Below are 12,667 nucleotides of genomic sequence, written 5' to 3' on the forward strand. Positions count from 1 at the left end.
AGATCGAGCTGCCGACTAGAAGTTTCTCCTCCATTCGTCTTCCTCAACTTGTCGCCGGAAGGGGACGCTGGACCACCTCGCCGGACCGAGGCTTGGATCTATTAGTTGGATCGCATTTGCAAAGTAAGTAATGATCTACCTTTTCTAGATTTTTTTTATTTATATAATATTATTTTTACATCGAATAAATTGTTAATGGATTTATATGTGATTTTATTTTAGATGGTTTTTGAAAATATAGGTTGTATTTTTTGGATTAAATTTTTTGACTATTATTACATTTACGGTTCTTGCATCATATATGCAGATTTTGATCAGATTATGATACATTTATTATTTTACAAAAAGAACTTTGATGTATATCAGATTTGAAACTCTCAATCTGACTATGTTCTTTCTAGATCCTACCTATTAGTGGTTATGCATTAGCAATGCTAGCCCCACACAGGATATAAATGTGGTATTCTTGTCCACTCCGCAAGGCATAAGTGCGGTATTCTGGCTCACTCCGCAGGGTATAATGCGGCATTTTGGCCTCCTCTGCAGGATATAAGTGCGGTCCAGTTTCTAGCCTAGCCACAAGATATAAGTGTGGCCATAGTTAAAGACTGTTGAGTTAAATATGATAAATTTCGAATCAAATTTATGATTATGTATACGGATATTTGAAAGATACGGATTTCAATAGATTTGTGTTTTGAAACTAAATTGATTATATCTTTATATTGATTTATCGTAATTTGTATTTATATTTTATATTATTATTGAATTGTCTAGTTATGGTATTCATAACTTACTAGGCTATCTAACTAATTATACGGTTTTCTACTATTTTTATAGATCCAAAGAATTAGCTCAATCGAAATTTTACAACATGGAAGAGTGACTAGAAGAATTGTGGCACGAATTATCTTAACTTAAAATTTATTTAAATTGATGCATTACCTTAGACTAATATTGAAATTGTGAGACATTGTAGGTTGAGTTAGTTGATGAAAAAAAGATTGCATATTATTGATTAAATTATTTTTACCGCCTGATTTTGATATCATGATGAGATGTCTTACATATTTCGTGAGGAGAATTCACTACGAGTGTGCGGCTTGGATCGGAAGCGTGACACCTTATTAAATAAAAGCCATAAGCGCAATGGCCAGCAACATGATCTGATATATATTAAAAGAAAACTCTGACGTTTCCTTTCAGGAATTCTATTTGAACCATAATCAATAAAAAAAAAAAGATCGACTATTCTCTGTACAGCTTACAATCTCAAAAAGCATTGTTTTTTTCTTTTTATAGCCATAGGGAAAGATACAATGTTCAGATTATGAAAGGCTTCACATGTAACAAAACCAAAAAGGCCCCAAATGTACAAGATGTGAGACACGGTACCTAAACCCCTACTACATCAGCAGCACAAACCCAAAACAAAGAGTGACCACAGCAGATACTGGAGGGAGGTCCTTCTCTAGTAGCAAACCAGGGAACTACCTTACATGTACAGAGGTCCAGAACAAACGCACACCTGAACCTAGGTCCAGCAGAAGCCCAAAATAAAGCAAAAAACACATCAGAAATGGACGAGATGCTACTCTAGCAGCAAATTAGGGAACAGCTCTACATGTACAGAGTCGGAACAGACACCTGAATCAAAGGCCCAGCAGAAACTTGGATGAAAGAGGAAGAACAGCAACAGAATCCTCAGTCCAAATTGAGCTATAAGCTGGCAGGGCGCCAAGGAAATTAAGAAGGCAGCAAAATTACTGACTTAGCAGCAGACGGGGCAGACGGGGCAGGAAAAATATCATCAGAATGATGAATCTCCTCCAAAATTTTTCTCACTTCAATCCGTGAAACGAATTGTTTCACCTTATCGCAGCGACATCAGTGTGCTCTTCTGAGTGTCCTTCTTGGCTGGCACCTTCGTGGTTCTCTCAGATTTTTTTTCACAACCCTTTCGATTCATCAATAGAGCTCGACAGCTTCTTCTCATATTCAATTGGTTTGAATGTTGGGTGCCTGATGGTTAAAAACAGTTGCAGTCTGCTGTGGCAGCTCCGATGAAGAAAGTGAACTGGGAGAGGAGGATGTCTTCACTGGATCATTAATTGAGGTCGACAACTTCTTTGCTGCTCAGTAGGGTTCAAATCATCAGGTGCTAGATCGGTAGAACAACGTATGGTCTGGGTGGTGGGAAGAAGAACATGTCTGCAGTGGACGTTCAATTGAGCATGATGGCTTCATCTCATACTCAGGTAGGCTTCGAATCATCAGGTTGCCAGATTGCTGGAAACAGATGTGGTCTGTCGTGAGTGCTCAGCAGGAGGAAGTGAACTGGAAGAGGAAGATGCCTGCAGTGGATGCTCAATTGGAGAAGCAGAGGTAAAAACTTGTGAACGTCGGAATTGAGGAGTATCAGAAATATCGACGGGAGGAATTGGTTGACTGGAGTCTGTTCAGAAACACTTGGTTCATGTCGAGTCCGTTCAGAACACTTGGCTCCTGCAGCAAGGGATTGTGGATATTGTCGTTGGGGAGTTGCTTCAGGATCAACGTCCCTCTGCTGAGCATTCTGCTGAGCCCCGAGCCTGCTCGCAAACGGCTCCTCTCCTCTCCAAAGCCTAATAAATTTCAAAAACAAATCAAAATCTAGTCTGTGTAAAATTCATCAGGAAGAAAAACGTGGTAATAGTGAGACAATAAGCTGACATGAATTAAATCAATATTCATCATAGCTCTTCAGCTCAATTCTGAAATTAACAAAAATAATACTACAGTAAGACATCTCTGCCAAGTATGTCCGAAATGGATGATCAAAAAATTACTTGGAAAACCAGAATAAATTTAATCAAAACAGCAAGTCCGATAAACATAATGCAAGTGAGTACAGACCCCTTCAAGATGAAGAGCCGCATATATCCTTTAAAACATATTGATCTACTCAAGAACAACAGCTACTTAAAAGATATCAATAAATAGTCAATTATTAAAGTGTATAACAAATGATTCTGAACTCAAATGTGATTACTCACTTCAACTGTAAAGTAGTGCACTTCTAGGATTCAAAGCAGTTGTCATAAAGAGAACTATGACATCAAGAATTATGGTCCAGCTATTACTTGTCCAAGTTCACTAATATACCTAGAATGCTTCAAGGGCTTTCTGACAAGCTGATCTAATTTGTACGAAAACAATTTTAGAAAAAGGAGAAGATCAAAGCAAATGGACTGCTAACTTTAATCAAAGCATACAGAAGTGGATTAGGAGTCAAAACTAAAACTTTGGTTCTCATGCTACTACTTAATAAATACATGTGCAATTATTAAAGCAGGACAAGATAGAAAAATTCATACAACATCAATTTGCAGAGGAATCATGCAATTATTAAAGCAGGACATGAGAGAGGGCTTTGTGTGGCGTCTTTGTAAGTAGAGAAACAAATTTTGCTCTTTTCGGCCTTTATTTTCTTACTAAAACAAGTTTGGTTCTCTCTCAATATTGTTCTCCCTTCCACTAATTTTCCTTGTTTTGTTAAATGTTTTTGGATCTGGACCAGCTCATTTGATCTACATAAAAAAAAAGTGCCATTCTACAATCAGAGGGGTCAATCAATCACCAATATAATGATCCTATGGTGCTCTCTAGTCAGTGAAAAACCACCCAATTTTTTCAATGAACCAGAAGAGAATATTCCATAAAGTGGTCGTAAAATGAAAATGAAAATAAGTTCCCACATCCCATGTTGACCCCAAACCAGACAAATACCGATGTTTCCATTCGAGATCACGGAACTACTATTAGTAATAATCCTATCAAAAGATCAAAGAAAACAACCAATAGAAAAAAGTCGACTAAAAATGACATGTAGTACAAAGATGTGTAAAATTCTGGTTTTCCTACTTCAAACTCAGATAACACCAAAGTCTCTGTGCAAGCACTGCCCAGCATACTCATTGAATAATGTATTATAATATTTTAAATGGAGAAAATTTACTTGTCTTCTGTTCCTTCAGAAAAAGTAAAGAGCCATTCCAAAAGTTCTTCACCATTTGAACATTATTCATCAATTAAAAAGAATAACCACGCATTGATCATCATAGCAGTAACAATATTCAAAAATTCATCAACCTACAAATTGAAGAGGCCACATGCAATAGAACAATAATCGGTCCCAATCTTCCATCAAGTTGAAGAAAACTTTTTGGAGCAATATCATTTTCAGGGTATCTTTCTAATCAATGACTCAGATTGTGGAAAAAAAACATACAAGCCACAATATGTCATATCATGATAATTACATGCATCTTCACTCATTCATGAGACAAGAATTTGCATATTGATGCAGCTTTAATTAATCAACAGAAGTTAAAGAAATAAACACATAGTTCATGATGGTATGCAGTAATTAGAACTTCAAGCATGGCAACAGAGACGACATAATACCAAAACCAGTCATGAATGAATTCAATAAGAAAACAAGAGGTGCCGAAGAAAATAGATATCCAAGCAAGTCGATCGTTCTCCTGATTGCTCTAGATGTAAGAACACGAGTAGGCAACTAAAATTCAGACAACTGTCAAGAAAGCATATAAATTCCCATCTATTCATCCGGTTACAGATTGCACTGCCGATACTCTGATCACCGGATAAAATAAACAACACCACGGAACAAAATAAAACTCTAAGTATGAGCTAGAAGATTCTAGAAATGCATGAAAACGCCACATTACAGAGCATCGTCATCTGAGGAACTAATAATTTCCAAGAAGGATATTCTAATCGTTTAAAAAATAGAAATGAAGAGTCGAAACTTCCCAAAGACACAAAGCAGCACCCGTCTATTGAGGATCTGTTAACCTATTCCATCGTTTCAAGAAGTAAATTCCACGAAACGATCATAAATCTTCTGAAATGGAAAAAGAAAGCCAGCCGATCCATCAAAAAAGAAAAGACCTACCTTACTATGAATCAAAGAACAGGCTCAAAATGGGGCGGGGAGAATATCCTTACGTTGACGATGAGGGTGATGTCCCGAAGAGGCGTCCGAGGGTACCATGTCGGCAGGGACTCTTCCTCCTCCGAGTCACGGCCCACGGTGGGATGTTCTCTTCCATCCGCGAACCGCCGGCTCGGGACCCGCCTCGGCCCTGCCTCTGTCACCGGCGACGCTCCCCTCCGGATAAAGAAGCCACCACCGATCCCCCCCGCTGCCGCCCCTCCTCCCCGCACAGGCCAGTTCCTCGCCTCCGGCATCGCGACCTTCGAATCCCATTCCAGCACCAAAAGATCACCCAAAAAACACAAAGAATGGCAAAAAATCCCAAGAAATGATCTAAGAATATTCCATTTCTCACCGGAACTAGCTTCGGATTCTTCTTCCTTCTTCTTCTCTGATCTCTTCGGCTTCGGATTCTTCTTGGTCTCAGGGAAGGAAGAGGGGTGTGGGGCTAGCGATCCACATGGAGGCGTGGATCCGCAGCCGACGGGGGATAATTCGAATTTAAGAATCGGGGAGGGGGGGACGTTTGGGGGTTTCGGGGCGGTGAGCGGACTCGAAAAGTGTGTTCGGCTATGATGGTGGGGTAATAGTTACCGTGGTGGTGCATTCCTCCTGGTTTCAAGTTTGAAAATTTTAGTACCTCTGACGATCGATGGTTGGATTTGAGCATGGGTTGATAAGAACTAACGGAGGACGGTGCCCTACGAATGTCTTAAATGTTCCGACGGTTCAGTTGCGATTAGTGGTGATGGGATCCAGCCAATCGCATCGTGGTCACTCTTTGTAATTACAAAAAATAAAAAAAATATTTCCTCAATAAAAATGCCAAGAAAGATGAAACATTTTTTACCATCAAAAATGCGGTACATGTCTCCTCTCCGATCTCATATTTGGAAAGAATTAATCAATTTTTTAGAGGCAGTAGCCCAATGATTGTAATGTCTTTTTTTTTTTTTATAAACATTGCATGTCTTATTCCAATTGCAAATATTTCTAGTGTTCATACTAACCTTTCTTTACTGTTTTCTTTTAAAATGTGTGTAACTTTAAACTTGCCTTTTCGATTTTCTTTTATTTGTATATTGTAATGCAAGTTGCACGTATTTACTTGTAATTTGTTTTTTTCTTTTTTTTCTGTGGTGGCTAATGATTATTATTGTTGCCTAATTTTCCCAAAGCAAAGGACAAGGGCTTTTTTTTTTTTTTGGTACTTAGGTAGCTCACGTCAGCTTGGCTGAGTTCTACCCTTGTGTCAAAAAGAAATAAAAGTACACAAAGGTAGGGAGCAGGAAACGTCCCCTATCCATAAAACATCTCCGGAGTGATGAATAGCAAAGAGGCGGTCAGTCTGCTGCCGTATTCGCCTTCCGAAATACATGGGCATACCTGAAATGAATACATCCAGCCACAAAACTCTGGATGTATCTGAGTAGAAGATGGCCATCGTCCTCTTTTGAATTTGTACAAAATGAATCTCAGCCATAACCTTCTTTCCTCAAAACTTAAATTGAGTTATTATCTGTATATCTTAAACTTTCCACAGATCTTTTTTCCCAAATCTTACCATGTAAACTAACATGTTTATTTATAGTGTATTTAGGATAATCATCAAACTGATCATGCCCTTGAATTGTATTTCTATGCAGGCCTTTCAAATGCATCCCTTCTGCAAGAAAATAGACTATACGATGAAAAATTATTTGATCTATTTTCTGTTTTAAAGATCTGAACCGGATGCTACTACCGTACTATCAGAGTATTAGCTGCTAAAGGTATTTATCCGCCATCGAATTTCCACTGAACTATGGTAATTTTACAAATTTCATGAACTAGGTTGTATTTAGTACTTGATACATTAGGTTGTTGACAGGAGTGAATCATATATTTGTTCCATCATTTATCCTTCAGTCATGTGAATTATTAGTCCATGTCATCAGTTCTTTTTGCAACGCATTTTCTTTAAATCCCAGCTCCATGTTTTTCCTGGTGTTCAGAGCAGGATTGATACTCATGATTCTTCAAGTACAGCCCATGATTCAAATTTTTATTATTTAGGCGAACAGCTTTAGAGAAAATTTGTCAGCTAATGGCTTAACCTTGTCATGTCTGATGTCAAAAGTTGAGAGCTTGCTGGAATCAGAATGTTTATTCTCATGATTCTGCAATCTATTAAGCAGAAGCAGACATATCTTTCATTATCCCTGACAGTAAATCTCATTGCAGAATTCAAAACAGACACTTACATGACCGATGTTTGCTACATGCGAGAATGTATAAAATAAAATAAGTTAACGGCCAGGAAACTACCCTGTAGAGGCACAAAAACTTTATTTTTCCAGAGGATTTGCGAAGTATTTGTTATATCAAGTGTATTGTTATACATGTTAGCTTGCCTTGTTCCATTCCAAAACAATATTCCAGTATCAATGTAATATGAAAATGCGTGCTAATAGCAGAAAATTAAATCAATATTTTTCTATATCACTGAATAGCATGACACTAGGACAAAGTGTGCCTGACACAAATTACAGTGAAGTACTGACATATAGATGTTTCCACTGTTCAATGATTTCATCATCATTCATCTCCATTGTCTTCATCAGCAAGAGAGCAAAACACTATATACAATGTGAAGTGTAACTCAGCTACTTCCCATGCTTGCTATGTGCATTGTTTATAACATTCAGTCTTCTTCCTTGCATTCCAACATTAGCTTCTAGTAGTACCGGTTCTGGTGCTCCTTCTGGAAATATTCTTGTTTCTGTGAATCAAATGATCAAGAGATAGTATAAGAGAATATTAAGACCATAACAAGGGATAAAAAGTGAATAGGAAGTTCTATTAATTTTTGTAACACAAATTGCAGCATAAACTGAAGAAAAAAAAATTACAAGCAACAAAGCATCCATAGGTGTTGATTACATTACTGGTAGCCAATTCATTGGCCCTAGATTTCAGCTTGCACAATATCTAACTATGCATTATTAGTAATAAATCTATTGTTTCTCAAACTCATTCATCTAGCTGAGGTGCAAATAACACCATACTTGGCAATGTGCAGGTGGAAAATTCCAAATGCTTAATGTGCTGCTCCATAGATGGATACAATGAACATGCCCCTTCTGTTCCACCTAGATCAAATTAATGATGCAGTTTAACATATGATATAACTTTCTGAAAATTCCCAAACAAAAGCCACGGTCATGCCTCGTAATGGTAAGGTGATTTTGCTCTAACCTTATAAACCTATTGAAAATGGCAATGATACTGACTTGAGAAAAATCAAGTGAGGCACAACCAATGTAATCCAACTTTCAGTAAATCCAGAAATGCAAAATGAAACTACCAAATGCCGCATCAATTTCTTTTTCAAAAAAAATGTTTGTTGTGACTATTTCACTGAAACTTTCTTAAGTTCTAGGATCGAACAAATGGCAGCGCAAAGATGTGAATTTCTTGTAGATGCATCAGAAGTACAGAAACATAATGCCCGAGTAAAAAATATTACCAAGTTAAACAAAAGCACCTAAACCCATCTCTTCTGGGAGCAGAAATGTTCTTTGATCCCTGCTGAGTGCGCCTTTTAATTTTCTTTGAATCGACGCTAGAAGATGACAATTGCCTGGGCCCTTAGCACCACAGTTGATTCAGCTCTCTGAATCATTTGATTCTCTTTAAGAGGGCTAACAGAGCGCCGCATCAGAACCCTCCCTGAAGATCTGTTTAAGAAGAAAAGGATTTGGTTGAAGGTTGCCTCTGACTTTCTACTGCTGCAAAGGCTTCTTGCTGAGGACTACAATAGGCAATTGATCCTTGACAGCAGAGTTCTTTGTGCTCCACAGGAGAATCACAATCTGATGATGATGGACTAGTGCTACTCATGTCATAGAGAATATTATTTGCCATGACCGGGAGCTGCCTAATATCAGAGTTTGTAGCAGAACAAGAGGCTCTTCGAAGCCTTGTTAGTTCATAACCTACATCCATTATTCACTTCAGTAACTTGATGTTAACCAGAGGCAAACCTATAACTTCCAGGTTCTGCAAATCCAATGAAAACAGGTACCAGTTCTTTTTACCTGTTGCTCTAGAACACCATGTCTTTCTTCAATTTGGATATTACCATATTTTTCCTTTCTTATGATCTCCTCCAACTCCATAATCCTCTAATCAGGATAAAAAGGATAAAATATCAAATTATCTTCTCAAGTAAGAACCAACAAAAGAAGACGCACCTTAGAGTCGGCAACACTGGATGCATGGGCAGCAGCAGTCAGTTCCTTTATGGTAGCATCCTTCTCTTCACACTCGTTTCTAAGGTTGTAAAATTCTTGCTCTGCCGCCAGTGAGCTCAACTGAATGCAATTGAAGTCTGGATATTATGCAGGGAAAATCACATAACCGTGTTTAAATGATCATGTATATTCCATAGCATTAGTACAATAACCAATAATAATAACTAACCGGCCAGTAAATTAGTAATTAAATCCAACTGTACAAGAACAACTGTTCAATAATTCAAAACTTTCTCTACTCAGCAAATTGTACTAGCAAAACAAATGATGAAGAGAACTTCTTAAAGGACTAAACAAGTCTTAACCACAACTAACCAAGTCCTATCATGGTATGGGAATCAGGCAGTATGGGGTGTTCCATACCATACCGGTTTGGGTACCAGTACCCAGTACAGGTAGCGTATCGATACTCGGTACGTCAAAAACAGTTCATACCGTACCGTACTAATACTGTGCTAGTATGATACTGGTACGGAGTCCGGTATCAAGACGGCAAATATAGGGTCCTATCCATGACCATCTTGGAGCACAGGATAAAAAAGAGGATGTTTTTAGAATGCACAACAAAACATAAAGCAAACTAATGGAATCCACAATTTAAATTCAGATATTACGTAGGTTGGTGACAAATGCTCTTAACCAAATAGCAACATACTCGAATGAAAAATACCTAAGGTTCAAGAAACTTCCGAAACAGTAAACAAGTATAGAATACAACAGTGATATCTTATTCCTGATCACCTCTGAAGAATGGCACGGAAATATTTTCAGAATGAACAGAACATCGAACTGAATCCATAATTTTTATTTAGATTATTATCTAGTTGCGACAGTTTCTCAATAACAAAATAAAACCATGCTAGAATGGAAAAAATTAAGGCTCAGAACATATCAAAATAAAGCTTCCAGCATTTTTTTTTCTTTTCAATTAAGAGAATGCAAGAAAATGTCCAAGAAAGCATCACCAAGCTGTTCAGAAAACTTCACCAACTATGGAATCCCAGTCAGTACTTTGCAAGCACAAAGGCAAATCCCAGTCTAAACATGGTTTAGACCAACAAAAAGGCAATCCCAACTTTATGTCTCTGTTTCCCCCGGACATAATTAATCGATCATCTTGGATCTATCAAAGAGTTTAACAGTTCAAGCACCTGAATATCTGCAGAAGATGTCACACTCCAACAAAAATCAGACAAATCAGACATTCGACGCTCCTCTTGCTCCGCCATATTCACGATTGAGGTCTTCAGCATCTCATCTTTGGTAGATTCTATTCCATTCAGATCCTGTAAGGGAAATGTTAAGGCCATATGAAAATACAAAATGTTAATATAAATATAAAATTCAATTCTTTTTAGTCAGCCAGAGCTCCCACCATTGCCCTATGTGACAAGTTCTTGCAAAGAGGAATAATGCCACACCCAGGATTCAATTCCAAAATTGAACATCTGTTGCCACCCAATTTAGCTCCTCTAGAATCCCGCTTCTGGGCAGCAGCAATTCCAGAATTCATCCGCTCACACAAGTTGTCGAGCTTCTGCTGCATGCTTTAGCAGCACCTGATCCTGCTTTATTTGAAACTGAATTGTTAAGTTTTCCAGACCGCCCGCCCCCTCCCCAACCAAAAAAAAAAAAAACAGCTACGGAAGGTACGCCAAATCCCATAAGGCCATAACTACTGAGGAGAATAAAAAACTAATCCTCAAACCTCCACAAAAAAAAGGAGAAAATGATTTTCCCGATATCAAATGCATTCGGGAAAGAACTTTTACCATACAAGACTAGCAAGCGAAGAACTCCATAAAGAAATCTTAGTTCTTAACGGAATACCTACCGAAATAAAAAGCGGTTTTTCATGTAAAAAAGACTCTTTGTCAAGACAGAGAATTTACCAAAGGCCGTGCCTTCACTTCCTCTTGCTTAACTTTTTGAAAGCTAAATTTGTGAAAAAGTTCAATGCTTTTTTTAGAACGCATATCCATAAAAAGATACAAGAACAGCGAAGGAAGCCAGTTGATCAAACTAAAATGGCCATAAGAAACAAGAAATAAATGATTCCATCGCTTCAGTGGTTCAAAAAATTTAAGACTTTTCGAATCTATGACGAACCCTTATATCTACCGATCTGTGGAGTTGCGCTATCTTCCGAGCTCTCTTCGACTTAGAGGAGGCCACGGCTACGACGGCAACGATGAGGACCCGTTGGAGTGGGGTAAACAGCTCCCAAGCCGCGGCTTCCACCGGCGTCAAGCCCCCTCCTACGGCGCTGGCTGACGTGGCCTCCTGCGTGCCGACCAGGCGGCCCTGGAGGGAGACCCACGCGAGCTTCTTCCTCGCCGGGGTCGCAGCCTGGCTCGGCTCGTTGAAGCAGCTGGAGAGGCGGCGTGGAGTCGGGGAGACGAAAGGGGCAAAAGGTGCGAGCGAGACACGAGCCGGCGGGGCGGGAGTCGCGCCTGAGCCGGGCCGGGGGGCGTCATCGTCGCCGACCATCGCGAGATAGTCGGAAATAGAGAGGAGGCGGAGGCGGAGGCGTTGGGGACGGAGGACGGGGGAATTCGAGCGCGTTTATTACAGGTTGGAATGTTTTGAAATTTTGAGTGCCGAAGGAGACAGTTTTGGCAAAAAAAAAGGAGACAGTTTTGGCGAGATGGGGGGGGAGCGAACGAGACCGTGGCAAATAGGATGGTGCCGTAATGAGGCCGTTGGGAACCGGACAATATCGGTGAAGCAATACTAGCCGTTAAAGGTTTTTCCCTATTTACCAAAAAAAAATGGTTTTTCCCTCAAGTCGGTTTCTGTTAAAAATTTGTAATATATTTGTATTCTTTTTCGGACGTATGTTAGAATTTCTTGTGTTTTGATTTCTTTTTAATCCTTATCTTCTTTTTGAAAGTGATGGAGAAAATGTGGCATAATTTAAGAAAAAATATTACATTACTGCTGCTTCATTTCATTGTGGCTTGTGATTTACTTATTTTCAATAAAGATGCAATAAAACTGAAGTTTAATTTGAATTGTTGGAAATATAAAAAATATTTTATATGTCTATAATTTTAATATTACACAAAGAAGTCTTATAAATAGGATTGCAATCAAATCGAGTTGTTTAGCAACTCAAATTTGATTTAGCTACAAGTTTGTTTGAGCTTGGTTCATTTAGAAAAATAGTTCATGCTTAAATATATTCTGAAGTGTGTCTCATAAATAAGCTAAGCTTGAACTTTTAAGGCTCAAAAAAATAAATAGGAGTTTGGCTTCACTTACCAAGAAGCTTGTTCGAGCTTCGCTTATATAATGTACAAGCCAAGCTGGAAGAATTGCTTTTCATCTTAAGCTTGGCTCGAGCCCAAATAGCTCTGTATATAGCAAG

The 12,667-nt window shown here is 38.6% G+C and overlaps 1 protein-coding gene and 1 long non-coding RNA gene across 2 annotated transcripts; both read right to left on the reverse strand.

Moving 5' to 3' along the window:
- Positions 1-1,270: 1,270 nt before the first annotated feature.
- On the reverse strand, positions 1,271-5,547 carry LOC103717726. The gene is made up of 3 exons (XR_005507034.1): positions 5,358-5,547; positions 5,014-5,262; positions 1,271-2,624 (listed from the first exon to the last, which is right to left on the reverse strand). It is a non-coding gene; the product is annotated as an uncharacterized LOC103717726 (long non-coding RNA).
- Positions 5,548-7,360: 1,813 nt separating this feature from the next.
- Positions 7,361-11,884, reverse strand: LOC103717745. The gene is made up of 7 exons (XM_017845339.3): positions 11,407-11,884; positions 10,673-10,862; positions 10,449-10,583; positions 9,238-9,357; positions 9,082-9,168; positions 8,511-8,979; positions 7,361-7,763 (listed from the first exon to the last, which is right to left on the reverse strand). The coding sequence occupies exons 2-6, from the start codon at positions 10,841-10,843 to the stop codon at positions 8,968-8,970; spliced, it is 525 nt and encodes a 174-aa protein (XP_017700828.2). The 5' UTR covers positions 10,844-10,862; positions 11,407-11,884; the 3' UTR covers positions 7,361-7,763; positions 8,511-8,967.
- Between the last annotated feature and the right edge of the window lie 783 nt (positions 11,885-12,667).

Source organism: Phoenix dactylifera, unplaced genomic scaffold (assembly GCF_009389715.1).
Source record: "Phoenix dactylifera cultivar Barhee BC4 unplaced genomic scaffold, palm_55x_up_171113_PBpolish2nd_filt_p 000064F, whole genome shotgun sequence".
Lineage (NCBI taxonomy): Eukaryota > Viridiplantae > Streptophyta > Magnoliopsida > Arecales > Arecaceae > Phoenix > Phoenix dactylifera.

Excerpts from the sequence above, each read along its gene's own strand:
- LOC103717745 (XM_017845339.3), bottom strand. The coding sequence starts at position 10,843 with ATGCAGCAGAAGCTCGACAACTTGTGTGAGCGGATGAATTCTGGAATT. Across the intron at positions 9,358-10,448 it reads CATCTTCTGCAGATATTCAG|TTGAGCTCACTGGCGGCAGA; the intron begins GTGCTTGAACTG and ends AATTGCATTCAG. Across the intron at positions 9,169-9,237 it reads CCAGTGTTGCCGACTCTAAG|AGGATTATGGAGTTGGAGGA; the intron begins GTGCGTCTTCTT and ends TATCCTGATTAG.